The sequence below is a fragment of the Ylistrum balloti genome, unplaced genomic scaffold (genome assembly GCF_031769215.1).
Source record: "Ylistrum balloti isolate Yb309-2 unplaced genomic scaffold, AGI_CSIRO_Ybal_v1 Utg369668, whole genome shotgun sequence".
Lineage (NCBI taxonomy): Eukaryota > Metazoa > Mollusca > Bivalvia > Pectinida > Pectinidae > Ylistrum > Ylistrum balloti.
Genome location: NW_026781915.1, coordinates 144,446 through 171,500, shown reverse-complemented (window position 1 = coordinate 171,500; position 27,055 = coordinate 144,446). Strand labels below are relative to the sequence as shown.

Genomic DNA, 27,055 nt, shown 5'->3' with positions numbered 1-27,055 from the left:
TCATGGGGACTGTAAACCTGTCAATCCGTCAATCAGTCAGTCTCCTGCACCATACTCAAAATATTTGCATTACATTAGGAGCCTAAGGAGACCTCTGACGGTGGTACATAGTGTACTGAGTATATATCAAATGAAATTTTGACAGACAATGAAAATGTACTACAGTTGGTATCAGGTACTCAACAAATTCTTTTTAATTAATTTTGATAATTCAAAGTTGATTAATTGATTGAAATTACTAGAGATAATTATAATATTTTCTATTAATCTCTGTTATCTTCATGAAATGATACATATGTCATGGTGTTGAATATTGATGCAGGTTTGCTCATAATTGAATATCAGCTAAATTGAAATGGTGTAAATAATTGGTACTATACAACTAGCTTCCAACATTAAGCATTTTGTGATATTGGATGTGATGTTTATATTAAAGCTGAGAGTGAACATTTTAAAAATAATTTCTTTCCACACATTTTTCAGATTTTCCTATTTCAGACCCTGTTTTCCTAGCCAAAAATGTCCTTTGTTAGAGTGCGTAGAACTTCTGCTATTCCTCGCAAGAAGAAACCTATACGACGAAAACCTGTATGGGATGTGAGTAATGTTAAATATTGCATAAATGTTAGCAACATAAATGTAGTGAAATGCAGTGATAAAAATTATTATTGACTTGCTGTAACAGAAGTTGAAAGGAAATTTTCTCTTTAAGACATGTGCGATATATTCTGATATGGTATTTGCTGGGTGGGTAGGTGGCATCAACCATCATTTGTATCAAGTGTATGTTTATTCTCCATTTCAATGTTACTGGGTTATCTTATTTACATCAACATTATTTGCTATATTTTTGTGCTTTTGAAAGTGTCCTAAAGCAGAGTTGTGTTTTGGTCTTTTCCTCTTTTTGTACAGACTATGACTTTTGACAGTTTCTGATTTTTAGTCATATTTTGTAAATATTTTCATCTCAGAATTGAAAAATGTCTCAGGCTAAAATAGTGGCACCCTCACATCTTTACTTATTGCTCCATGTTTCTTTTTCTTTTTTGAGACTTTTGGCTATATCATTTACAATTATCTAGACTTTGTAGTTGATATACATGTTCATCATGGTAAAGGTGACTATATAATGATGTAACTCTACCGAAATGGTGTTCTGAAGGAGTTATCTCCCTCTTTATCTGGTATGGACCATAACATTGCTACTTAATATTTAGTATACATTTTTTTGTATTTAAAATTACATTAACATTTTCAAAACTGTTTCCTGTGTGGCTCGAGCCCTCAATAGCATTATTGTTGACTTCAGTGTGATATACAAATGTCGATAGAATGTCAGAATAATTTGGATTATTTCATCTTGTGACAGAACATCTTAAGAATTGAATCAATTTTTTGTTTTATGTACTCATTTAAACTTTACAGAATATGTTTATGTTGTCATAATTGTTTTTAGATCCTCTGTCAGTTTTTGACAGATCTCTTTCAAACTTGGTAGACTTTGATTCCTTGAAGTTTGAAAAAGATTTGGAATTGTTGTTATTGTTGTTGATGGTGTTGTTATTGTTTACTTAGGCATATGATATATATATACTGTTCCACCACTCAGTGTTCTCATCCGTATTCATTCATTTTATTAAATCCCACCAAAAACTTGAGTGAACAGAAATCACCCTGTGGTATGTGAATGTTTGATCATTATAGATAGTAATTTCATCAATTTTCTTCTGAGTCTTAGAAACTTTGGGAAAAAAATTGAACATTGTTAAAATTGTAACACAGTTTACTGTCTGTAAGTCCTCACTTATTATTTGTAAACTCTTTATTAAAAGAGATACAGTCTTAGCTGTTCTTTTCTATTTTATTGAAAAATAACTCTATACAGTACTACTTATCTGAATGAGATATGTAAGTACTTGTAGATAATCTATGATTGTTTTCAATAAAGTAATGGTTTTTCTGTATGTTCACAGGACACAGTGAATGATTTAACAGCACTGAAGGCAACACCAGAAGAAATAGTAAGTTGGTCATATTAAATTTTTATTTAATTCAAAGAACAATTGAAAACAAGGGAATCCACTACAGTATCCTGGGGGAAACAGATATATACTAAAGGTATTGACTCTAAAATATAACTTAGTTACAAATGGTAAATTGCTGAGTTTTATATCAAATTATGTAAACAGTATATAACTATGTATTTATGTTATTTTTCTAATAATCTTGTACATATTCTAAAAATGATTCACCGTTTTTTGTTATTTAGGAATACAGAAAAGCATCTCACCAGTCAAAACATGCCTTGGCTGCTAGACTGCAAAAACAGAAAGACCTCCAAAAAAAAAGTAGGTATTTAGTCTGGTGAAAAGTAGGTACTTAGTCAGGTAAAAAGAAGGTTCTTAGTCTGGTGATAAATAGGTACGTAGTCTGGTGATAAATAGGTAGGTAGTCTGGTGATAAATAGGTATGTAGTCTGGTGATAGATAGGTAGGTAGTCTGGTGGAAAGAAGGTACTTAGTCTAGTGGTGAAAAGTAGGTACTTAGTCTGGTGAAAAGAAGGTACGTAGTCTGGTGATAAGAAGGTACGTAGTCTGGTGATAAATAGGTACGTAGTCTGGTGATAAATAGGTAGGTAGTCTGGTGATAAATAGGTAGGTAGTCTGGTGGAAAGAAGGTACTTAGTCTAGTGGTGAAAAGTAGGTACTTAGGCTGGTGATAAAAAGGTACATAGTCTGGTCAAAAGAAGGTTCTTAGTCTGGTGATAACTAGGTAGGTAGTCTGGTGATAAATAGGTAGGTAGTCTGGTGATAAATAGGTAGGTAGTCTGGTGGAAAGAAGGTACTTAGTCTAGTGGTGAAAAGTAGGTACTTAGGCTGGTGATAAAAAGGTACATAGTCTGGTCAATAAGAAGGTACTTAGTCTGGTGATATATAGGTAGGTAGTCTGGTGATAAATAGGTAGGTAGTCTGGTGGAAAGAAGGTACTTAGTCTAGTGGTGAAAAGTAGGTACTTAGGCTGATGATAAAAAGGTACATAGTCTGGTCAAAAGAAGGTTCTTAGTCTGGTGATAAATAGGTAGGTAGTCTGGTGATAAATAGGTAGGTAGTCTGGTGGAAAGAAGGTACTTAGTCTAGTGGTGAAAAGTAGGTACTTAGGCTGATGATAAAAAGGTACATAGTCTGGTCAAAAGAAGGTTCTTAGTCTGGTGATAAATAGGTACGTAGTCTGGTGATAAATAGGTACGTAGTCTGGTGATGAGGAGGTACGTAGTCTGGTGATTAATTGGTACGTAGTCTGGTGATCAGTAGTTACGTAGTCTGGTGATCAATAGGTACATAGTCTGGTGATAAATAGGTACGTAGTCTGGTGATAGATAGGTACGTAGTCTGGTGATGAGTAGGTACGTAGTCTGGTGATAAATAGGTACGTAGTCTGGTGATAAATAGGTACGTAGTCTGGTGATTGGTGATAAATAGGTACGTAGTCTGGTGATTGGTGATAAATAGGTACGTAGTCTGGTGATAAGTAGGTACGTAGTCTGGTGATAAGTAGCTACGTAGTCTGGTGATAAATTGGTATGTAGTCTGATGATCAATAGGTACGTAGTCTGGTGATAAATAGGTAGGTAGTCTGGTGGAAAGAAGGTACTTAGTCTGGTGGTGACAAGTAGATACGTAGTCTGGTTATAAGTAGTCTGTGATGAATAGGTACTTAGTCTGGTGATAAATAGGTAGGTAGTCTGGTGATAAATAGGTAGGTAGTCTGGTGGAAAGAAGGTACTTAGTCTGGTGGTGAAAAGTAGATACGTAGTCTGGTGAAAAGAAGGTACATAGTCTGGTGATAAGTAGGTACGTAGTCTGGTGATAAATAGGTAGGTAGTCTGGTGGAAAGAAGGTACTTAGTCTGGTGGTGACAAGTAGATACGTAGTCTGGTGGAAAGAAGGTACATAGTCTGGTGGTGAAAAGTAAATACGTAGTCTGGTGAAAAGAAGGTACATAGTCTGGTGATAAATAGGTACGTAGTCTGGTGATAAGTAGGTACGTAGTCTGGTGATAAATAGGTACGTAGTCTGGTGATAAATAGGTACGTAGTCTGGTGATAGATAGGTACGTAGTCTGGTGATGAGTAGGTACGTAGTCTGGTGATCAATAGGTACGTAGTCTGGTGATAAGTAGGTACGTAGTCTGGTGATAAGTAGGTACGTAGTCTGGTGGAAAGAAGGTACTTAGTCTGGTGAAAAGAAGGTACATAGTCTGGTGATAAGTAGGTACGTAGTCTGGTGATAAGTAGGTACGTAGTCTGGTGATGAATAGGTATGTAGTCTGGTGATCAGTAGGTACGTAGTCTGGTGATAAATAGGTACTAAATAGGTACAACACTAATGACTTCTTGTTCAAGTTACCACATGACAATCACACGGATAATGCCAGTAACCTAGAACTTCAAAGGAAGAGAGAAAATACGACTACAGAGAGAACAACCTTACCAGCCTCAGTAGTACCACACTTCAAAGCCTTACGCAAGCTCAGAATCCAGGCACTTAAAGGTCAGAACCACACCGACTATCTTCGAAAGTGCACACAAAACGGAATTGTACCTAAAGGACTACAGGTCACTGTAAGCCCTCAAGTACCAGAATTGAACACAGAGTTTAGCATTGAATGGGACAAATGCCACATGAAATTCGGGTTGGACCTTACTAAAGCTCTCCTGAACTATTGGGCTGACAGAAACACACAGTTGGCCGAGGAGATAGAAAAGGTCAAAGATCTAATTAAAGCAGTAACTACACCAGACATATCAGATCTGGTCTGGGATACAACTGAACTTACACTCACACGCATTAAGGAGTCAAGGAAAGATAAACAAGACAAGACAGATAAACAAACGGGATGGAACTCACGCGCAAACACCACCGGAAATTCATCCCGCGGAAAAAATTCAGGAAAACGCGCATAGAAAGTGATTATAGCGGGATTGTAAATTTATCAGATAGGGTATTAAATAAAGCCGAATTAGATGTTTTGTCCAAAGGTCTAAATTTCTGCCCGACTCCAGGGGCACCACAATTAGATAACATACTCACTCACACCTACCTTTTTAACCGAAGGGTACGCATCAACCATTTCTTCAAGGATACACCAGAATAAGAGAGAAGCCCGTTCCGCAGAACATCCGGCTGGACTCCACCGGCAGGAAATGATACTTTTCTAGATACTTTTTCCAATAAGGAAAAGGATGCCCTCAAATCACTGAGTAATGATGGAAACATCGTCATAAAACCAGCGGATAAGGGTGGCGCTATAGTCATCCTTAACAAAGAGGACTACATGCAAGAGATACACAGGCAAATACATGATAGTACTCACTATGAGAAAGTCAAATCAGATCTAAACCCATCAGTCACAAAAAAGATTACCGGTTTTCTTAAGTTCATAAAAGATAGAGAGCTATTAACCGACACTGAAATCAAATACTTAACGCCAAGAAACCCCCGAACCCCGATATTTTATACGCTACCTAAAATACACAAAGCAGGTAATCCAGGAAGACCCATAGTATCGCAAATAGGTAGTTGCACAGAAAAGATATCAGAATTTGTAGATCACCATCTTAAACCACTAGCCATGAAAACAGACTCATATTTGAAAGATAGCAATGATTTCCTACGAAGAACAATAAACTTAGGCCAACTACAGACGGGGAGTATACTATGTACAGTGGACGTATCTTCGCTGTACACATCTATCCCACACACAGAAGGAATTAGGGCAGTGAAATTAGCCTTAGATGGGAGAGGTCCGCAGGCACAACCCAGCACGTGGATCCTCCTTCGGATGATTGCATTAATATTAACAAACAACTGTTTTAGGTTCAACACGGACTATTATTTGCAGAAACTACCGCCATGGGGACCAAGATGGCACCTAACTATGCAATAATTTTCATCGATTACATTGAGAAGAAATTCCTAGCCACACAAGAAAAAATACCACTAGTTTGGTGGAGATATATAGATGACATTTTCTTTATATGGACACATACAAGAGAGGAACTTGCCTCCTTTTGTGAAGCCATGAACTCAAACCACCCAACAATTAAGTTCACCTTTGATATCAGTGATACCGAGGTCAACTTCTTAGACACCACTATATACAAACTACCGGACGGCAACTTGGGAAGCAAACTGTATAACAAACCCACTTATGCGTTTTTATACTTGCACTACCACAGCTGTCACCCCAAACGTTCCAAAACCAGTATCCCATACTCACAAGCATTAAGAATCAAGAAAATATGCAGTGACCCAAACCACTTCGAACAGGAATGCTCCAACCTAGTAGGGAGATTCAGAAAAAGAGGATACCCGCTTAACCTACTGACCGAGGCAGTCAATAAAGCACGAGCCGTGTCTAGGGAAGAATTATTAAACCCGGAAATGAAAGAGAACAGCCGCAAGGTAATACCTTTCGTCATCCCGCATAACTCAGCAAACCCACCGATTGGATTATTACTAAAGAAATACAAACATATCTTAGGACAGGGCCCGGGAACCAGGGGCCTGTTGAATTACAAAATGATAATGGCCTACACCAAACCCAAGTCCATCAGGAATATATTAGTGAAAAGCGATATCTGCCGTGACTCTATCCGACCGGGCAGTGGTCCGTGCGGAAAAAACTGCAGAATATGTGCGCATATGAAACCCACTATCCACTTCACAAGTCACACTACCAGATCAGAATATAAAGTACAGGGACAGATCACATGCCAAAGTGTGAACGCGGTGTACCTAATATCATGTAAAAAATGCGGTATGCAGTATGTCGGACAAACATCGACGACGATAAATACACGCATCCGCAATCATCTGTATAGCATCATTAACAAACACCCAGACAAGCCGGTGGCGGGACATTTCACGTCGCCAGGTCACAGTACCAGTGACGTCATAGTCACCGGTCTGTTATCGAACGTCAGTGATAACAACCGTCGCCTGAGAATTGAAGAGAGTTGGATCAGGATATTGAGAACAACGCAGCCAGAAGGTCTTAATATTATATCGTGATGGCGCGTACGAAACAAACACCAAGGAAACAGGCAACAGATCAAAAGACGCAAGTAAAGCCGAGAATACCGTGCATAAAATGCGGCAAAACGTACTCAAGTTTAGGAAACCTGAGAAGACATGCAGATAAAGTACACACCATGCTGAAAACATGGCACCGATGCAAAATTTGTAAACATACTTATGGAAGGAAAGGGGCGTACAAAGAACATTTAAAGAAAAAACACCCAGGATACCAAGTGGAACCTGAAATTTTCCAGGATAACACCAGAATGAACGCAACTAAACCGGAGGATAAGCGCCCGTTCGAGGTGCTGACAAAGAAACAACTACAACAAGTGAAATTCAGATTGAAACCAGCGGAGGGCCCATACGACACAGTCGGACCAGCCCATAAAAACTATCGACCGGTTTTGGATTTAGCACTAGAAGAACTAAAGAAAGACTTGGAATTATCTGATAGTGATGATACAGCGTCAAACTCTAACATATCGTCTACGGTTGATTACCGGAGGTTAGGTTACCAGTCGGAGTCTACGTCGACGGTGTGCCTAGATGAACGAGTCTATGATGACTAGTCTATTAAGATCAGAAGAATGACTATGCAATATACATATGTTTATATCTTGTACCACCATATTAGAAACTATCGCATATGAACTTTAAAAATTTTTTTCACTGTTAATTCCGAAAATTAAACTAAAAATGATAACAGTAACCGTGAAGGAATATCATAGAATTTTAACCGTTACTTTATGATCATGTGATGTCTATTGTAAGACGTCATAAATAACAATGAAAACTTTCTCCCGATTTTCAGTACCTTAGGGGTAAAAAATTGTTTATACTCTGTCCTGAAGAAGCCCACTGTTCGGGCGAAACCGGTAGACATTTCACACGAATAAAAATCAACTTATCCCGTAGTTATATACTGGTGATAAGTAGTAGTTACGTAGTCTGGTGATAGATAGGTACGTAGTCTGGTGATAAGTAGGTACGTAGTCTGGTGATAAATAGGTACGTAGTCTGGTGATTGGTGATAAATAGGTACGTAGTCTGGTAATAGATAGGTACGTATTCTGGTGATGAGTAGGTACGTAGTCTGGTGATGAGTACGTACGTAGTCTGGTGATAAATAGGTACGTAGTCTGGTGATAAGTAGGTACGTAGTCTGGTGATAAGTAGGTACGTAGTCTGGTGATGAGTAGGTACGTAGTCTGGTGATAAATAGGTACGTAGTCTGGTGATAAATAGGTACGTAGTCTGGTGATAGATAGGTACGTAGTCTGGTGATAAGTAGGTACGTAGTCTGGTGATAAATAGGTACGTAGTCTGGTGATTGGTGATAAATAGGTACGTAGTCTGGTGATAAATAGGTACGTAGTCTGGTGATAAATAGGTACGTAGTCTGGTGATAAATAGGTACGTAGTCTGGTGATAAATAGGTACGTAGTCTGGTGATAAATAGGTACGTAGTCTGGTGATAAGTAGGTACGTAGTCTGGTGATAAGTAGGTACGTAGTCTGGTAATAAGTAGGTACATAGTGTGGTGGAAAGAAGGTACGTAGTCTGGTGATATATAGGTACGTAGTCTGGTGATGAGTAGGTACTAGTGATAAATAGGTACATAGTCTGGTGATATATAGGTACGTAGTCTGGTGATGAGTAGGTACGTAGTCTGGTGATAAATAGGTACGTAGTCTGGTGATAAGTAGGTACGTAGTCTGGTGATAAGTAGGTACGTAGTCTGGTGATAAATAGGTACGTAGTCTGGTGATGAGTAGGTACGTAGTCTGGTGATAAATAGGTACGTAGTCTGGTGATAAATAGGTACGTAGTCTGGTGATTGGTGATAAATAGGTACGTAGTCTGGTGATAAATAGGTACGTAGTAGGTGGTGATAAATAGGTACGTAGTCTGGTGATAAATAGGTACATAGTCTGGTGATAGATAGGTACGTAGTCTGGTGATAGATAGGTACGTAGTCTGGTGATGAGTAGGAACGTAGTCTGGTGATAAGTAGGTACGTAGTCTGGTGATAAGTAGGTACGTAGTCTGGTGATAGGTACGTAGTCTGGTGATGAGTAGGTACGTAGTCTGGTGATGAGTAGGTACGTAGTCTGGTGATAAGTAGGTACGTAGTCTGGTGATAAGTAGGTACATAGTCTGGTGTTAAATAGGTACGTAGTCGGGTTATTGGTGATAAATAGGCACGTAGTCTGGTGAGAAATAGGTAGGTAGTCTGGTGATCAATAGGTAAGTAGTCTGGTGATTGGTGATAAATAGGTACGTAGTCTGGTGATAAATAGGTACGTAGTCTGGTGATAGATAGGTACGTAGTCTGGTGATAAGTAGGTACGTAGTCTGGTGATAAATATGTACGTAGTCTGGTGATAAAAGTAGGTACGTAGTCTGGTGATCTGGTGAAAATAGGTACGTAGTCTGGTGATAAATAGGTACGTAGTCTGTTGAGATCTGAATAGAACTAGACTGGACTGCTGTAACATTGTGTAATGTAGGTACGTAGTCTGGTGATAAGTAGGTACGTAGTCTGGTGATAAATAGGTAGGTAGTCTAGTGATTGGTGATAAATAGGTACGTAGTCTGGTGATAAATAGGTACTTAGTCTGGTGATAAATAGGTACGTAGTCTGGTGATAAGTAGGTACGTAGTCTGGTGATAAATAGGTACGTAGTCTGGTGATAAATAGGTACGTAGTCTGGTGATAAATAGGTACGTAGTCTGGTGATAAATAGGTACGTAGTCTGGTGATAAATAGGTACGTAGTCTGGTGATAAGTAGGTACGTAGTCTGGTGATAAATAGGTACGTAGTCTGGTGATAAATAGGTACATAGTCTGGTCAAAAGAAGGTTTTTAGTCTGGTGATCAATAGGTAGGTAGTCTGGTGATAAATAGGTACGTAGTCTGGTGATAAGTAGGTACGTAGTCTGGTGATAAGTAGGTACGTAGTCTGGTGATAAATAGGTACGTAGTCTGGTGATAAATAGGTACGTAGTCTGGTGATAAGTAGGTACGTAGTCTGGTGATAAGTAGGTACGTAGTCTGGTGATAAGTAGGTACGTAGTCTGGTGATAAGTAGGTACGTAGTCTGGTGATAAATAGGTACGTAGTCTGGTGATAAGTAGGTACGTAGTCTGGTGATAAATAGGTACGTAGTCTGGTGATAAATAGGTACGTAGTCTGGTGATAAATAGGTACGTAGTCTGGTGATAAGTAGGTACGTAGTCTGGTGATGAGTAGGTACGTAGTCTGGTGATAAATAGGTACGTAGTCGGGTGATTGGTGATAAATAGGTACGTAGTCTGGTGATAAATAGGTACGTAGTCTGGTGATAAATAGGTACGTAGTCTGGTGATAAATAGGTACGTAGTCTGGTGATAAGTAGGTACGTAGTCTGGTGATCAATAGGTACGTAGTCTGGTGATAAATAGGTACGTAGTCTGGTAATGAGGAGGTACGTAGTCTGGTGATAAGTAGGTCTGTAGTCTGGTGATAAATAGGTACGTAGTCTGGTGATAGATATGTACGTAGTCTGGTGATAAGTAGGTCTGTAGTCTGTTGATAAATAGGTACGTAGTCTGGTGATAATAGGTACGTAGTCTGGTGATAAGTAGGTACGGTCTGGTGATAAGGGTACGCAGTCTGGTGATAAATAGGTACGTAGTCTGGTGATAAGTAGGTACGTAGTCTGGTGATAAATAGGTACGTAGTCTGGTGATAAGTAGGTACGTAGTCTGGTGATAAATAGGTACGTAGTCTGGTGATAAATAGGTACGTAGTCTGGTGATGAGTAGGTACGTAGTCTGGTGATAAGTAGGTACGTAGTCTGGTGATAAGTAGGTACGTAGTCTGGTGATAAGTAGGTACGTAGTCTGGTGATAAATAGGTACGTAGTCTGGTGATAAATAGGTACGTAGTCTGGTGAAAAGAAGGTACGTAGTCTGGTGATAGATAGGTACGTAGTCTGGTGATGAGTAGGTACGTAGTCTGGTGATAAATAGGTACGTAGTCTGGTGATAAGTAGGTACGTAGTCTGGTGATAAATAGGTACGTAGTCTGGTGATAGATATGTACGTAGTCTGGTGATAAGTAGGTCTGTAGTCTGTTGATAAATAGGTACGTAGTCTGGTGTCTGGTGATAGATAGGTACGTAGTCTGGTGATAAATAGGTACGTAGTCTGGTGATAAATAGGTACGTAGTCTGGTGATAAGTAGGTACGTAGTCTGGTGATAAGTAGGTACGTAGTCTGGTGATAAGTAGTTACGTAGTCTGGTGATAAATAGGTACGTAGTCTGGTGATAAATAGGTACGTAGTCTGGTGATAAGTAGGTACGTAGTCTGGTGATAAGTAGGTACGTAGTCTGGTGATAAATAGGTACGTAGTCTGGTGATAAGTAGGTACGTAGTCTGGTGATAAATAGGTACGTATAAATAGGTACGTAGTGGTGATAAATAGGTACGTAGTCTGGTGATAAATAGGTACGTAGTCTGGTGATAAATAGGTACGTAGTCTGGTGATAAATAGGTACGTAGTCTGGTGATAAATAGGTACGTAGTCTGGTGATAAGTAGGTACGTAGTCTGGTGATAAATAGGTACGTAGTCTGGTGATAGTCTGGTGATAAATAGGTACGTAGTCTGGTGATAAATAGGTACGTAGTCTGGTGATAAATAGGTACGTAGTCTGGTGATAGATAGGTACGTAGTCTGGTGATAAGTAGGTACGTAGTCTGGTGAGGTACGTAGTCTGGTGATAAATAGGTACGTAGTCTGGTGATAAATAGGTATGTAGTCTGGTGATAAATAGGTACGTAGTCTGGTGATCAATAGGTACGTAGTCTGGTGATAAGTAGGTACGTAGTCTGGTGATAAGTAGGTACGTAGTCTGGTGATAAATAGGTACGTAGTCTGGTGATAAGCAGTTACATAGTCTGGTGATATATAGGTACGTAGTCTGGTGATAAATAGGTACGTAGTCTGGTGATAATATAGGTACGTAGTCTGGTGATGTCTGGTGATAAATAGGTACGTAGTCTGGTGATAAATAGGTACGTAGTCTGGTGATAAATAGGTACGTAGTCTGGTGATAAATAGGTATGTAGTCTGGTGATTGATGATAAATAGGTACGTAGTCTGGTGAAAAATAGGTACGTAGTCTGGTGATAAATAGGTACGTAGTCTGGTGATAGATAGGTACGTAGTCTGGTGATAGATAGGTACGTAGTCTGGTGATGAGTAGGTACGTAGTCTGGTGATAAATAGGTACGTAGTCTGGTGATAAATAGGTACGTAGTCTGGTGATAAATAGGTAGGTAGTCTGGTGATAAATAGGTACGTAGTCTGGTGATAAATAGGTACGTAGTCTGGTGATAAATAGGTACGTAGTCTGGTGATAAATAGGTACGTAGTCTGGTGATAAGTAGGTACGTAGTCTGGTGATATATAGGTACGTAGTCTGGTGATAAATAGGTACGTAGTCTTTTTTAGATATTCTGGTGATATATAGGTACGTAGTCTGGTGATGAGTAGGTACGTAGTCTGGTGATAAATAGGTACGTAGTCTGGTGATAGATAGGTACGTAGTCTGGTGATAAGTAGGTACGTAGTCTGGTGATAAATAGGTAGGTAGTCTGGTGATTGATGATAAATAGGTACGTAGTCTGGTGATTGGTGATAAATAGGTACGTAGTCTGGTGATAAATAGGTACGTAGTCTGGTGATTGGTGATAAATAGGTACGTAGTCTGGTGATAAATAGGTACGTAGTCTGGTGATAAATAGGTACGTAGTCTGGTGATAAGTAGGTACGTAGTCTGGTGATAAATAGGTACGTAGTCTGGTGATAAATAGGTACGTAGTCTGGTGATAAATAGGTATGTAGTCTGGTGATAAATTGGTACGTAGTCTGGTGATAAGTAGGTCTGTAGTCTGGTGATAAATAGGTACGTAGTCTGGTGATAGATATGTACGTAGTCTGGTGATAAGTAGGTCTGTAGTCTGGTGATAAATAGGTATGTAGTCTGGTGATTGGTGATAAATAGGTACGTAGTCTGGTGATAGATAGGTACGTAGTCTGGTGATGAGTAGGTACGTAGTCTGGTGATGAGTAGGTACGTAGTCTGGTGATAAGTAGGTACGTAGTCTGGTGATAAGTAGGTACGTAGTCTGGTGATAAGTAGGTACGTAGTCTGGTGATAAGTAGGTACGTAGTCTGGTGGAAAGAAGGTACTTAGTCTGGTGGTGAAAAGTAGATACGTAGTCTGGTGAAAAGAAGGTACGTAGTCTGGTGATAAATAGGTACTTAGTCTGGTGATCAATTGGTACGTAGTCTGGTGATAAATAGGTACGTAGTCTGGTGATAAGTAGGTACGTAGTCTGGTGATATATAGGTACGTAGTCTGGTGATAGATAGGTACGTAGTCTGGTGATGAGTAGGTATGTAGTCTGGTGATATATAGGTACGTAGTCTGGTGATGAGTAGGTACGTAGTCTGGTGGAAAGAAGGTACTTAGTCTGGTGGTGAAAAGTAGATACGTAGTCTGGTGAAAAGAAGGTACATAGTCTGGTGATCAGTAGGTATGTAGTCTGGTGATAAGTAGGTACGTAGTCTGGTGATAAATAGGTACGTAGTCTGGTGATAAATAGGTATGTAGTCTGGTGATCAATAGGTACGTTTTCTGGTGAAAAGTAGGTACTTAGTCAGGTAAAAAGAAGGTTCTTAGTCTGGTGATAAATAGGTACGCAGTCTGGTGATAAATAGGTATTTAGTCTGGTGATAAGTAGTTACGTAGTCTGGTGATAAATAGGTACGTAGTCTGGTGATAAATAGGTACGTAGTCTGGTGATGAGGAGGTACGTAGTCTGGTGATAAGTAGGTACGTAGTCTGGTGATAAATAGGTAGGTAGTCTGGTGATTGGTGATAAATAGGTACGTAGTCTGGTGATAAATAGGTACTTAGTCTGGTGATAAATAGGTATGTAGTCTGGTGATTGGTGATCAATAGGTACGTAGTCTGGTGATAAATAGGTACGTAGTCTGGTGATAAATAGGTACGTAGTCTGGTGATAAATAGGTACGTAGTCTGGTGATCAATAGGTACGTAGTCTGGTGATAAATAGGTACGTAGTCTGGTGATAAGTAGGTACGTAGTCTGGTGATAAGTAGTTACGTAGTCTGGTGATTGGTGATAAATAGGTACGTAGTCTGGTGATAGATAGGTACGTAGTCTGGTGATAAGTAGGTACGTAGTCTGGTGATAAATAGGTACGTAGTCTGGTGATAAATAGGTACGTAGTCTGGTGATAGTCTGGTGATAATAGGTACGTAGTCTGGTGATAAAAATAGGTACGTAGTCTGGTGATAAATAGGTACGTAGTGGTGATAAGTAGGTACGTAGTCTGGTGATAAATAGGTACGTAGTCTGGTGATAAGTAGGTACGTAGGTGATAAATAGGTACTGGTGATAAATAGGTACGTAGTCTGGTGATAAGTAGGTACGTAGTCTGGTGATAAATAGGTACGTAGTATCTAGGTACGTAGTCTGGTGATAAATAGGTACGTAGTCTGGTGATTGGTGATAAATAGGTACGTAGTCTGGTGATAAGTAGGTACGTAGTCTGGTGATGAGTAGCTACGTAGTCTGGTGATAAATAGGTATGTAGTCTGTTGATTGGTGATCAATAGGTACGTAGTCTGGTGATAAATAGGTACGTAGTCTGGTGATAAATAGGTACGTAGTCTGGTGATAAGTAGGTACGTAGTCTGGTGATGAGTAGGTATAAATAGGTACGTAGTCTGGTGATAAGTAGGTACGTAGTCTGGTGATCAATAGGTACGTAGTCTGGTGATAAATAGGTACGTAGTCGGGTGATTGGTGATAAATAGGTACGTAGTCTGGTGATAAATAGGTACGTAGTCTGGTGATAAATAGGTACGTAGTCTGGTGATAAATAGGTACGTAGTCTGGTGATGAGTAGGTACGTAGTCTGGTGATAAATAGGTACATAGTCTGGTGATAGATAGGTACGTAGTCTGGTGATAGATAGGTACGTAGTCTGGTGATAGATAGGTACGTAGTCTGGTGATAAGTAGTTACGTAGTCTGGTGATATATAGGTACGTAGTCTGGTGATGAGTATGTACGTAGTCTGGTGATAAATAGGTACGTAGTCTGGTGATAAACAGGTATGTAGTCTGGTGATAAGAAGTTACGTAGTCTGGTGATAAATAGGTACGTAGTCTGGTGATATATAGGTACGTAGTCTGGTGATAAGTAGGTACGTAGTCTGGTGATAAGTAGGTACGTAGTCTGGTGATAAATAGGTATGTAGTCTGGTGATTGGTGATAAATAGGTACGTAGTCTGGTGATAAATAGGTACGTAGTCTGGTGATAGATAGGTACGTAGTCTGGTGATAAGTAGGTACGTAGTCTGGTGATAAATAGGTACGTAGTCTGGTGATAAATAGGTACGTAGTCTGGTGATAAGTAGGTGAGAAATAGGTACGTAGTCTGGTGATAAGTAGGTACGTAGTCTGGTGATAAGTAGGTACGTAGTCTGGTGATAAGTAGGTACATAGTCTGGTGATCAATAGGTACGTAGTCTGGTGATGAGGAGGTACGTAGTCTGGTGATAAGTAGGTACGTAGTCTGGTGATCAATAGGTACGTAGTCTGGTGATAAATAGGTACGTAGTCTGGTGATAAATAGGTACGTAGTCTGGTGATAAGTAGGTACGTAGTCTGGTGATATATAGGTACGTAGTCTGGTGATGAGTAGGTACGTAGTCTGGTGATCAGTAGTTACGTAGTCTGGTGATCAATAGGTACATAGTCTGGTGATAAATAGGTACGTAGTCTGGTGATAGATAGGTACGTAGTCTGGTGATAAGTAGGTACATAGTCTGGTGATAAGTAGGTACGTGGTGATAAATAGGTACGTAGTCTGGTTATTGATAATAAATAGGTACGGAGTAGAGTAATTGGTTATAAATAGGTACGTAGTCTGGTGATAAGTAGGTACGTTAGTCTGGTGATAAGTAGGTACGTAGTCTGGTGATAAGTAGGTACGTAGTCTGGTGATAAGTAGGTACGTAGTCTGGTGATAAGTAGGTACGTAGTCTGGTGATAAATAGGTACGTAGTCTGGTGATAAGTAGTTACGTAGTCTGGTGATATATAGGTACGTAGTCTGGTGATGAGTAGGTACGTAGTCTGGTGATATATAGGTACGTAGTCTGGTGATGAGTAGGTACTAGTGATAAATAGGTACGTAGTCTGGTGATAAATAGGTACGTAGTCTGGTGATAAATAGGTACGTAGTCTGGTGATAAGTAGGTACGTAGTCTGGTGATAAGTAGGTACGTAGTCTGGTGATAAATAGGTACGTAGTCTGGTGATAAATAGGTACATAGTCTGGTGATAAGTAGGTACATAGTTTGGTGACAGTAAATACTTAACCTTGTGAAATGAAGGTATATTTAATGTACCTACCAATAGTCTTGTGAACACGGTGCTATTTTTGACATTGTGGGTTTTTTCTGATTTTTACAAATCAGTTAGTTCTCTCATGAATCTATTAGAAAGAGAAAATCTTGCCATGTGAAACATTCACCTGATCAATAAAGGGGATACATATATATCTCTAGTTCATTGTTACTAAATTTTCATGTGTTTATTGTTAAATATTAAATATGTGTTTAACAAGGAAAAGAGAAAAGATTGGATTATTATATATTTGGTTATGACTCAAGTAAAACAATGGAATTATGAAACATCTATTGCTCTGTAAAAAAAAAATTTATGTGCCATCAAAAAATTTGGTGGGACATAACAAGGTGGGACATAACATGGTATGGCATTGTCAGTCCAACCATCTGTTGTAGACTTTTATTTACCAGGTGATTGCCTCTCACAGCATTTTACTGATCTGTTTCAAACTTGGTAGGCTTAACCACCATGACATGAAGTTGTGTTTTCATGAATAGCAGTTTGATTCAAATGCATTTCAAAAGTTAATGCTCCATGTTGTTTTTGTAATGTTACCCTAGTTTGAAGATCTCATCTCTCAGTTTTAAAAATTTCCTTGTTAGATGTGTAAGGTCTTCTAATGTCTAAATTTGTGACCATACATAACTTACGAATCTTGTCTGCAGCATTTACTTACAGGCCATTGAATTGATTTTTGTGTATGATTCTGAAATAAAAAAAAATCAAAATTTAAATTATTTTAAGCCAATATATTGATTGTATATGATTTGTATATAGCTTACTTTAAAGTGTTTTATGGATTTTGATTCTGTAACTACGTATCAAAGTTAAATGAATGCCATGTTTCGATTTGATAATTTTCCAGAGAAGAATGCAGCAGATTTGAGTATTTCTAATGCTGAAGCCAGACAACTTGCCATTATGAGGGAAGTTCTCTATGACCAACATCAGGTAATTGAGCTACAGCAATTACATATCTAGAAAAAGTTAAAAGGTTGTTTATGATTATAGTGGTTTGTCAGTGTGTAAATGGAATTTTATGGCCATATTGATGTTTTTCTTACAAAACAGTATTTACATATAAACTTTCAATGTTTTCAGTTTCAAAGTGCGATAGCAAAGTCTGATAAGATGATGTCATCTGTGAAGGACATGTTTGGTGATGATCCTAAGGTTTGTATAGTTCTGTCCTCTTGGAATCTTTGTCCAAATGATAAAAATCAATAGTTTCTATATGTATGATAGATAGACATGCTGATTAAAACTTTTTACCGACATACCAAATTTTTTATCTGTGTGAAAATTCTGTTCGTGTCAAATCTGATATTCATTTTTATTAATGTTTACCTGACATTTTCTGGTCTGCTGGATCATTACTGATTGAATGTACACAGTGGTATTCAGTCATCTGTGATAGGTAGGTTCTGGATATGTATGATGGACAGGATATTATAAAGAAATAACAGTTTTATCCAATTACCTAATCTTACTAATTATTTCATTTCTCCAACTGATTTAGTAAGTACTTTAATAAGTGTCTATGAAATCTGTTAGATGAAATTAGACATACAATTATTTTCAATTCTTTCAGAGATTTACAGGATTTCCACATGTTACTGCAGCCCCAGACCCTGATGGTGTAGACAGGTTTGTATGGAATGTCTATAAACAAATTTTTTTATAACCAATTTCACTGAGGGTATCTTTCTGATTGCCTTATTAAGCATACAAACATAAAACGACCATAACAATCAACAATTTACACAAATGTTGGTCTTTAATAGTAAATGATACTAGTACAAATTTTAAAAAAATGCAAAATTATGAATACATGATGGTTATTCTTTTTTCAATGTTATAAAAAGTAGGTGGGGACGGTGGGCAGGAGGATATACAATCTCATATCAGAATAGTATTTTTTTGTTATTAGTATGTACATATTTTACAAGCATCAAGGGGCCATGATAGCCCTTTCCTCTTCAACCTCGTTTGAAGATCCAAGATATGTGGTTTGATCCTTGCCCAGGATAGGTTTGTGTCAAAGAGCTGAGATTATGTCCTTGGACATGACATATTATCCCAATCCCCATATTACTTTGGAGAGCATATAGTAGGACTCCTGCATGTTGGTCATTGAGGTAACCACCATCTCTTATAAGGACACCAACACTCAAAATAACATAATTGTTTACTTTTACTTTGAATTGTTTACACCCAACAAAAATGGATAAAAAATACAGGTTCACTTAGTTGTACCTGATTCCTTGGAGGTTGAAATCATCAGTAGTTCCTTGACTTAATGAAGATATTTTTACATTGTCATGAAATGTATTCATTCCTTGTGTTTGATAGGACAGCTAGCCTTGTTGCAGAATACCCTGACATCCAGACACGTATGGAAGCCCTGAGTCAGTCTCTCATGGATGGATCAGCCCTGAATGACTTTGAGACAGATTCAGGTGTGTTTTACAGACTTGTATTGATTCTCTGTGATCTCATCAGAAAGGGAATAAATACACATTTTACTAAAATTTGGAAATATTTCAGATGCCTTATATTTGAAATGCATTTGATGTCTGAGAGATATTTTAAATGGATATTATACAAAATATTTCATTATTGAATAATTCAATAGTTCCATAGCTCACTTCAATAAAACGTAGAAGAGTTAGCATTACAGTTGTGATTCTGTATCCCGCCAGATGATGAGGCAGTCGCTCCTGATCCGATAACATACCAACCTCAAATGAATATGGAGCGATTTGAGCGGTACCTGGCCCATGAGGAAAAGAACAATACTCTCAGCACTATTAGTGGCCAAGCTCAGCTCAGTCAACTGGCCCAGGGTCCAATACAAAGTACACAGATTCAGGACACAGCAAGCCTTCACACATCCATAGGTAATGATATGTCTCACATGTGTGACAGTTTCAAACCAACCAAAGGTAAAAGTGATGGAATGTCTGACAGTTTCACATAACCATATGGAATGTCTGACAGGCTCACATAACCATGTGGAATGTCTGACAGGCTCACATAACCATATGGAATGTCTGACAGGCTCAAATAACCATATGGAATGTCTGACAGGCTCAAATAACCATATGGAATGTCTGACAGGCTCACATAACCATATGGAATGTCTGACAGGCTCACATAACCATATAGAATGTGTGATATACCACCATAGATAATATATGACAGTCTCACATCGTCTGAGGTATTGTTTGACAGTTTTGCAACTCCATCAGTGATAGTCTCGGACGACCATAGATAAAGTGTAGCAGTCTCACATTACCATAGGTGAGGTGTAACAGTCTCACATTACCATAGGTGAGGTGTCACATTACCATAGGTTCAATTTTAGCATACTAAATCAGATGAGTGATACAGGCCCTATTGACCTTTTCTTTTTGGATTTTGTTCAGACTAACCAAAGGTCTACCTTAATTGTCAGTCACACATCTTTAAAAATACATTATTAAATCTTGCATCAACTCTACTTATCCATTTCAGATTGCAGCTTATTTTCTGCAAGGAAAGCAATATCCTATTACTTTCTATTATGTTCACAGAGCTATGAAACAATAATAGCAGTGTATCCATTCTGATTTCAGGAACAGGTTATGAAACTCCGAAAAAGAACCCAAATGAGTCTGTTTCAATTCTCAAAACCCCAAAGTCAGCAATCAATGACACAAAAAAAATTAAGAAGACGAGAAAAAGAGTGGCTCCTCCTAAATCTCCTCAACACAACACATCAGCTTTTAACCTGACAGATCTACGCAAGGTAACTGTCAGCTAATGGATTAAAGGAACATGTTACCTTTCCAACGAAATCACTCCTACTGATCTGATTACTGGTACATGTTTCAGATGTATATTGAAGTAAACATATTTCATCAGTCATTTTCTGTTGTGTTTACAAAACTGCATTATTTGTCCATTGAGCCTCAGTTCGACTATCTTTTGATGTCCATCAGGTGTTGGAGAATCTCCAGGATGAGATTGCAGAGTTTGAGAAGCAGACAGGACGTCAGGTTCCAGCTGAGAGACATCGACAAGAAACTTTTTCTGGATACACACTGTCGCTGGTTGACTCTGTCACCAAACTCAGTCGTTATCTAAAAGAGGTAGGTGTTTGTCTCTAAAAAATGAGACAGAATAGAAGAGTGTAGCTTCAATTCAATAAGTAAACATATGGTTTGCAGTCTATTGATCATAATATGAATTAATCAACATATTGTTATCATATTCATGTTTCTGGTCATAATTTCATATTATATTGGTTATATTCAGACAGGAAAACAAAGCACTTGGAGGGTACTGCCCTTTTCCTGAAGTAAAGTTTGTCTAGATTAATCTCTGATACGTTGTCTTCTACAGAATGATCTCCGACTGAAGGCAGAGATGATGGTCAGAGAGCAGTTGATGCAAGATGTGTCTCAATTAGCTGCTCTCATAGATGCCTTGACATCTGTAAGTAGTGAAGGAAGAAAATTTGTCTTGTTTTGTATCAAATTCCATATTTCTCAGATATTTTGACCTGTATATAAAGAGTTGGGTTTTTGTAAAACTGGGTTTTTTTTGGCAAAACTTTATCAGTTCTGTAATAATCCCAGAGTGCCAATAAATAACTCTGACCCAAAGTCAGGGGACAGGCTTTTTACAGGATAATTAAATAACGTGTTGGTGATTCTAATAAACACTGAATAATAGGGGTGTATGATATACGGTATACTGTAATATACAAATATACAAACATATACCTGAATATTCCGATATATCACATTTCCAGTGTTTTATGTTATTTTTGAGGATTAATAGATAAAAACTGTACCTGAACCTTTACTGGCCTTGCACGTTTTATAACTTAGACGCTCGCAGAAATGAAGCGTTTGTGAAACTCTACATCAGTTGATAACAGAAAAGCTTTTCATGTCTTGTCCTCATTGCCATGGTGATATTTTTTTCCATTACAGAACAAAGAGACGTAATTCATGTCATGATATATACCGATACATTTCATGATACAGTCTCAGTGCATTATGATATGTCAATGATGTTTCAGCCGTATCATTAAACCCATACTAAATGTTACACATGATGATGTGTATTCAATCCATGGTATTGTTTGGAAGTGTTTGATCTACACATCTAACATACATACCAAACATACTTAAGCATGGGCACACACTTTTTATGTAGAGATGTATGTTACTGACTTAGAAAAAAGTTCAGCTATGAAAAATACTCTTGATTTTCAATCTGCTCAATTTTTTTTGGAGAGAGGGGATCACCAAAATATAGCCACACTGAAGCATTATTTATTGACAGTTGTAGTAAAATAGAGACAACCAATAATACTTATACAATAACTTTTTATCAGAACTTGTTAATTTTTCTTCTTTTTTCTTTATTGAAGGATATTATTTTAACTCAAGATGAATCAGCAAAGTTGAAGAATGAATTTACCAAGTATAAGCTGGAAACTCAGAGTGAAATACAACACCTCAAGGTACTGACGACAAAAATAGACAGAAATATTGTCATGGAGATTAAATGAAAAATTTAAAAACATTTTCAATTGCAACAGATTTTAGAAATATATAATGAAATTACTGTTGTGTGAAGGCAGTAAACTCCGATGATCTTGATGTGTTGACACTAATGTGTTTGATTTGACTGTAGGCTGTGCTACACAAGGCTGGTCTAATGGAAGAGGAAGCTGTGTTAAAAACGCCCCCAAGAGGAGCCCCTCCTCCACCATCTCATACAGGTAAAAAGATGTACTCACTTGGACTCATAATGTGTGCATTCTCTTCTGTTTGCTTATATGCTTAACATTTTGAGTAATTTATATATATATTATTATTGAGCACAAGTTTGGCATAACTGTTGCTGCATTAGTATTTTTCTTACTTTATTTTCTCAAAATCAATTCTCAAACTTACACTGAGTGCAACTTGCAGTGTTTTTTATGTTTGAAATTATCTCCTAAAAACATCTCATAACATCATTTTTTAGTGAGAGAAAAAATGTGAGACTAGTTTCTTAAATCTAATATAATATAATGTAAACAGAATCTGGTGAAGATGCCAAACAGCCACAGGAAATATCAGCTATCCCCAATCACGTTCAGTCTGCTTCAGCAGCTGTTCTGTTATCCCCACCAGTGAGGAAGTCTCACCTACACAAGCAGGAGGAGGATGAGGAATCAACAGAAAACAACTCAATCACAGGTGCTTTAAACAATAGTCACGGTGGAGGTCATAGTTGTTGTGTCTAAATGGTCAAAATGAATTGATGGATACCTGGGACTAAAAAACATGTTCTTGTGTTTGATAAAACTCATTCATGTCAATATGAAATCTCATCCATTTCATTTACATTTTAACAATTTTTTTAAAATATTTATACCAGTATCTGGTAATTTTTTTTGTGTGTTTGATATCTATTTTTTCTTTTTCTGGAAGCTTTTATCAAACATCAAAAACGAAAAAGATGCACACAAATCATCTTGGTTAATGTGTATGTAGGTGGACCGTTCAAATTGCCCTTTTTCTGTTGTCAGTTCATCTTTAAACAATTTTTGTTAATTCTACATCTTGTGGTTGCAGCTGACGAGCCAGCACCTGTTAGCCTGCCAAACAACAGCAGTTATTTTCCTGTAGGTGGAGTTAGCTATTTGCATGGACCAGTCAGCAGTAATCCAAGTCGGGCAAGTTCTGTGGATAGCCACTCCGACCCTACACAGCTACCCAATGGTCCAGGTCTGCATCCTACAACTGGTGCCAGAGTTATCAGACCAAACCTACCTTCTAGTGTAAATCAAGGGCTCAGCGATCCCCAGTCTGACCCCAATGGTCCTCAGCAGGTTCAGGGAGTGCCATGGTACCCACAGTCACAGTTCTTACAGAGCCTTCCTCCTGGGAATCCCCCACAATCACTTGCATCAAGCCAGGTGCCGTCAGTGGCTGGCAGCTCATTGCAAGGCAACAGCCTTGCACGCTCTTCAGCATCTTACCCAGGACCTCTGGGTGGCCAAGGCATGCAGGGCAGGCCTTACTTGACAACCAATGCTGCCAGAGTTGCTGTGCCCCGTCCCATTCCCTTGGTACAAAGTAATGTAGAAGGGCCTCTTCATAATGGTGTTAGGCCATCAGGACAGGTACCAGAACACTTAACCATCCGACCAGGAATGACACAGTCACTGGGAGGTCAGTCAGGCATATCATACCCAATGGCTAGCCAGATTTCACAAGGTGGACGTCTAGGACTTTACTCAAGTGCTTCACAAAGTGGAAGTCTTGGAGGCTCAGGCCAGGATCAGAGACACCTTGCCCACACCAGTGGCCTACCAGCCCCACCCTCCTACAACAGCAAGGATGTACTGGCCGCTCAGATCCTAGAACTTAACAAGCAGCATGAGGAAGCCCAGGCCCGTCTTCAGCTGTTGATGCAGCAACAGCAAAACCAGCACCAGGAACACCTAGACCAACATCATACGTTACAGGAGACTGATAACGAGCTCCGTGCTGCTGTGGTCCTTGGGCAACGCAATCCACAACAGGTAAAGCATTTCACTCTTAAATGTGCTGAATTTTTCAACAGTCTAAGGTCAGGTGAGGATGTAAAACATTCTCTCACCCAGATATTTAAACGATATCTGGGGTAGATGTCAGTGCTAGTTAAAGGGGATTTCTCTGTATTAATAATTGTTTTATATCAACAAAGTAATGCTTTGAAAATAACATCAACAGTGCATACACATGTATGTCTAACCATTTAGGAGGGTGGAGTTGAGGCTAGATTCTTAGGTTGTCAAATTGTCAGTAAGCCTTGTTCTATAACATTAATTTCTTCATTATTTATTGTGGTCAGTCTTACAAATAATTGTGTGTTGATGGATATTTCAATCTTACACAGCTTTAACATGAAATTAGGAAATGAGGGAAATAGATCAATTTGTGTACGAAAGATGAGGTTAAGTTTTGATAAATTGAGGTATACTAAAGTCATGTTAGTTATTTTGTCACGATACTTTCAAAGAAGTATTTTCATTGATAGGACTACAAGGGTAAGTATTTTCTATATGTGATTAAGATTTTGTATATAGCAAAGGTGGTTAGAGATCACACGTGATGTTGTGTAGACTACACTCTCGCAATCAAAATACCTTATCCAATCATCTTGAATTTATTTCAGCCATTTGTGTGTATGATATTCAATCACAAACATTCTACAGTGGGTCCACATAAATATCCATGTTGTAATGCCATTGATGAAATCTCTCTTTGCATCCTTTAAAATTTTTGTGATTTCATTTCAGCATGGTCTTCCTTCCCATCCTGTTTCGCCTCCAATTTCTCCAATATCTCAGAAATCTGATAACTACCTCAGTCTCCAGGGCTTGACACAACAGGTATTTGTCATTAGTGTTAAAAAGTCCTGACTGAATGTTTCATATGTAGTCTCTTGATTTTCTTAATCTCAAATTTAAGAAATTAAAAAAAAAATTGAGAACTGAATTTCTGTCTTGCTTTCTAACAATAACGACAAAGTTAAACACCAAGTTCAAAATTTAGAAATTTTGATCAGGTAAATTGAATACCATTAAGGTTATATATTGAAGGTTTCTGTAATTTGATTCGTTTCCATTAAGGCCCAGATGCATCAATAGGTTTTATTGTTTCAGAACAACCTTGGGTCAGCTTCTTCTAGAGGCATCACAGTATCTATTCCAAGCATGAGTTTGGATTCAACCAATGAGAGTAGCCCCTCACCTAAGAGAGCGTAGACTATTCTGGGATCCAGTTAGTACTCTGCAAAGTACGATGTGTGACAGACACAACAGACAACTCAATACTCCAGGGTTTATAATCAATCTCGCTCTCTACACCCCTGGATCATGTCATGGCAAAATTAAAGGTTCTATGTGCAACACCTTGTGGACAAGACAGCATATTGAAATGGCGTTGAAGTTGGTGTGTCACTCCTTAGTAGTCTTCAAAGGAGTGTACAAGCCTGTGATTGGTCAGTTTTTTTCTCCTGGGGCTAATCAAATGACATGTATGCATTCAGGGAACACCCCAATCAAATTACTTAACTAGTGCCTTCAATTTTGCCATTACATGTTTCAGGGGTGCAGAGAGCAAAAGTGATCATAACCCCTGGAGTATCAAAGGTGACGAAACTTAAAAGTAGACATTGCATAAATGGATTTCACTGTGGCTGTGATATTTCTGAAGTTACATATTTATATATTATTCATTTTTTGATATACGAGATGATGGTTGTAATAAATGAATGAAAGACAAGAGAATTTCTGATTACCTTAGTGTGTTTGATAAACTTAATTATCATGGTTTTTTGTTATAAAAACTGGTGTGCCTGAAATAATGAAGATCTTCAATTCAGCTCCTGTTTTATTTCCCCGAAGTTATAAAATAGCTGGACATTTTGAGTGTAGTGAAAGCTCAGCCAAAAATGGACCATTTAAACTACATTCAATAAAACTATGTAAATTTTGTCTTGACTGGTGAACGCAAACCTAGAGTGGATTTTTATTTTGGATTTTGGAAAAGGCCCCTTATCAGCCCACAAAACCCTGCATGTGCAGCCTTATTTTAAAGAATTGAACATTGTATTTAGGTATAGTGCTATTAACTGACACTGTTTTACACTGTAATTTAGGCAAATGTTTGATTTACATACTTGTTATATTTCTGTACTATCGCATGGTAAAATATATTGCCTGAATAAATATTTTGATATTAGAATATATAAAGATGTTCTATTTTTTGAATATTTTCTCTTCATGTTGTTGGTTGGTGAATGACAAGATATCCATGTGCGATAGTTGTACACATATATTATGGTGATCTCTAGACACATCTGTAATACATTTCTACTGAAAGACTGTACCAAGGTAATGTAAATAACAGTTGTATTCATATCAATATATATTTGAACAAATAATTGACTCACATTTTCTTACGGAGTATTTTGGCATGCGGTTGCTTTTTTAGGTAAAATGAATATCAAGTGAAACACAATTAACAGAAAGTTTAGGTTATAGATTCACCTTTGAATAGATATTCCAGATTTCAACTGTAGGCTATTACATGGGTTCAAGTGTCAGTTATATTGCTAGTATTTATCATGTTGATACAGATTTGGTTATATAATAAAATAATTTGCAACTTGGTTTTGTAGTTGATTACATTTCTTTAAAACACTAATAATATAGGGCATTGTGAAGAAATTTTATCATCTCTGGACCACGCCCAAATGGGGGTGGGTACCACCTACTTCCCTGGATTATGCAGGAATTTCAGTGGTAGGACATTGCAATATCGAATAGCTTAAAGTAAGCATGTATTGTATATGTGGATACTTCAGTTAAATGGTGTAAAGTTTTCAATGTCACAAGGTTGAAGGTCAGAAGTGAAAAATTCTGAAATGGCGATCTC

At 38.1% G+C, this 27,055-nt stretch overlaps 1 protein-coding gene across 1 annotated transcript; it reads left to right on the top strand.

The window, feature by feature from the left end:
• The first annotated feature begins 519 nt into the window (after positions 1-519).
• On the top strand, positions 520-25,494 carry LOC132561027 (spindle and centriole-associated protein 1-like). Its single transcript, XM_060225748.1, has 17 exons — positions 520-597; positions 1,974-2,021; positions 2,270-2,348; positions 17,458-17,531; positions 17,682-17,753; positions 18,172-18,227; positions 18,933-19,039; positions 19,283-19,480; positions 20,198-20,370; positions 20,564-20,713; positions 20,967-21,059; positions 22,006-22,098; positions 22,272-22,359; positions 22,664-22,822; positions 23,201-24,153; positions 24,913-25,005; positions 25,279-25,494. Exons 1-17 carry the CDS (start codon positions 520-522, stop codon positions 25,378-25,380), a joined length of 2,616 nt encoding a protein of 871 aa, XP_060081731.1. The 3' UTR covers positions 25,381-25,494.
• The last annotated feature ends 1,561 nt before the right edge of the window (positions 25,495-27,055 follow it).